General features: G+C 32.7%; 1 protein-coding gene across 4 annotated transcripts in view; it reads left to right on the top strand.

Annotated features, from left to right (window-relative positions):
- LOC108691016 (janus kinase and microtubule-interacting protein 3) overlaps positions 1-1,939 on the top strand; it is a 19,954-nt gene that overhangs the window by 1,012 nt on the left and 17,003 nt on the right. For 3 of the 4 annotated variants that reach the window (XM_018198625.1, XM_018198626.1, XM_018198623.1), the window contains exons 2-4: positions 126-315; positions 821-1,162; positions 1,585-1,858. In XM_018198625.1, the coding sequence (XP_018054114.1) occupies positions 131-315; positions 821-1,162; positions 1,585-1,858 (801 nt within the window). In that variant the 5' untranslated portion in view covers positions 126-130. The remainder of the gene's footprint in view (positions 1-125; positions 316-820; positions 1,163-1,584; positions 1,859-1,939) is intronic. The other variant, XM_018198624.1, reaches the window with a different exon arrangement.

Below are 1,939 nucleotides of genomic sequence, written 5' to 3'. Positions count from 1 at the left end.
ACACACACACACACACACACACACACACACACACACACACACACACACACACACACACACACTCACATATGTATTATATATAAATGTTTGAACAAGTTTATAAATACCTGCGCTTTTTTTACTAGAGACGATGGCAAGCTCCTCAGAGGGAGACACCGTCAAGCCGACGAACACGAACAAATCAACGACGACTGGAATCAACATTCTCACATCCAAGGAGGGTGCGAGAAAACGACGACGCTTGGAATCTCTGACAACGAATTCGGAGATCCCTGAGAAAACGCAGCGACGCGACGAGTCATGCAACTTCTATGCGTAAGAATATTATTTGCAATACAGAATTTCACATGTAATATATATCTACCATTAATTATCAGTATATTAAAAAATGCATCAACGACATGTAATTAAAAAAATATTTATTGAAATAAAAAAAGTTTTAATTATATATACAAAAAAGAAAAAAGTATCATACAAATATTTTCAAAATTTTTAACGCTTTAGTGAAATAAAAATATTCTTTGAATCAAAGAAAATGTTTAAAAGAAATAATTTAAACTGTAAAAAAGAAGAGATAAGTTATAGCCATAATAAATATAGAAATACGTACGTAACAAATTTAAGATTTCTTTTTATAAACTTAAAAGTACTCTCGTAAATAGTGAAGCAAAAAATATCTATACTACTATAATTATTACTATAATATCGTATCCTGTATTTAATTGGATTTTATGATTCCAAAAATGTGAGGTCAGTCAATCAGAGAATATTATTTGAAATTAATTACATATTCTAACACATAATGCATTTTCACCCTCAGCGAAACAAGGACTCAGCACATAGAAGACAAAAAAGACTCGTCACAGCCACGCCTGAAAAAAAAGGATCAAACTATTCCAATAAATTCACAAGATGTTCGAATGTCACAATCTTGCGAAACAGGCGTGAGACAAAATGATGCGACTAGATTAAGGAAAACGATACAATGGCTTGAGGAAGGTGCGCGAAGGTTACGCGAGGATCTGGCGAATGTGCGAACCGAATTACATGAAGAACGAAGGGCTGCAAAAATTGCCAAGAGAGAGTTTGAAACTGCTCTCAGAGAAGCCAGATTTGCTGAGGCTGCCAAATATCAATCAATCATAACCGAATTAAAAACCAGGTAAAATATAAATATTTTTACCTACACTGAAAAAAAATATAGTCAATTTTAATAAATATTTAGTTAAACTACTGCCAACTAAATATTTATTAAATATAAAGATATATTTATTTGATACAAGAAATGTTAATTCGATTTAATCATTTTTTTTATTGAACTTTTGAAAATATTTACTTATTGTAAATAAATGTTTAGTTGGCAGTATTGAACTAAATATTTATTAAAATTAACTTTTAATTTTTTTCTCAGTGTGAAGCTTATCATGATTCAATCTTTTTTATTTCTCTCTAACAATTTCGGTTCTCAAGTCTAAAAATTCATAGTAGTCTAAAAATTCATTTGTAATTTTTGAACTTGAATTTGAAGACTGTCAAATAATTGGTGTTATTAAAAAAAGTACCGAAGGTAATATTTTCTGTCAGAATCGTTCAATCTGCGTCGCCATCGCCGTCACCGTCGCCGCCATTCAAATCGGATCCCGTGAAAGATGAGAGTCACAAGCGTGAATTATCAACCCTCAGAAAACGCTTAGTTGAAGCTGAGGGCACGATACGAAGACTCGAACAATTGGTGAAATCACAAGCGAGCACTACTCGCAGTACCAATAATACTTCTTCCTACGGTGATGCGCGCCGTCTGGAAGTGGAAATACGAAATTTACGTGCAGAAAACGAGAAACTCGAAGAGAAATTGCGTGTAAGAGCCAATCCTTTAATCTTTTAAATTTGCAGGATTTAAACTTTAGAAGGACTTTGAAATTAACTTAGATTAAGTGAT

The sequence above is a fragment of the Atta colombica genome, unplaced genomic scaffold (assembly GCF_001594045.1).
Source record: "Atta colombica isolate Treedump-2 unplaced genomic scaffold, Acol1.0 scaffold38, whole genome shotgun sequence".
Lineage (NCBI taxonomy): Eukaryota > Metazoa > Arthropoda > Insecta > Hymenoptera > Formicidae > Atta > Atta colombica.
Note: the sequence above shows the minus strand (reverse complement) of the source record. Positions and strands in the feature narration are given on the sequence as shown.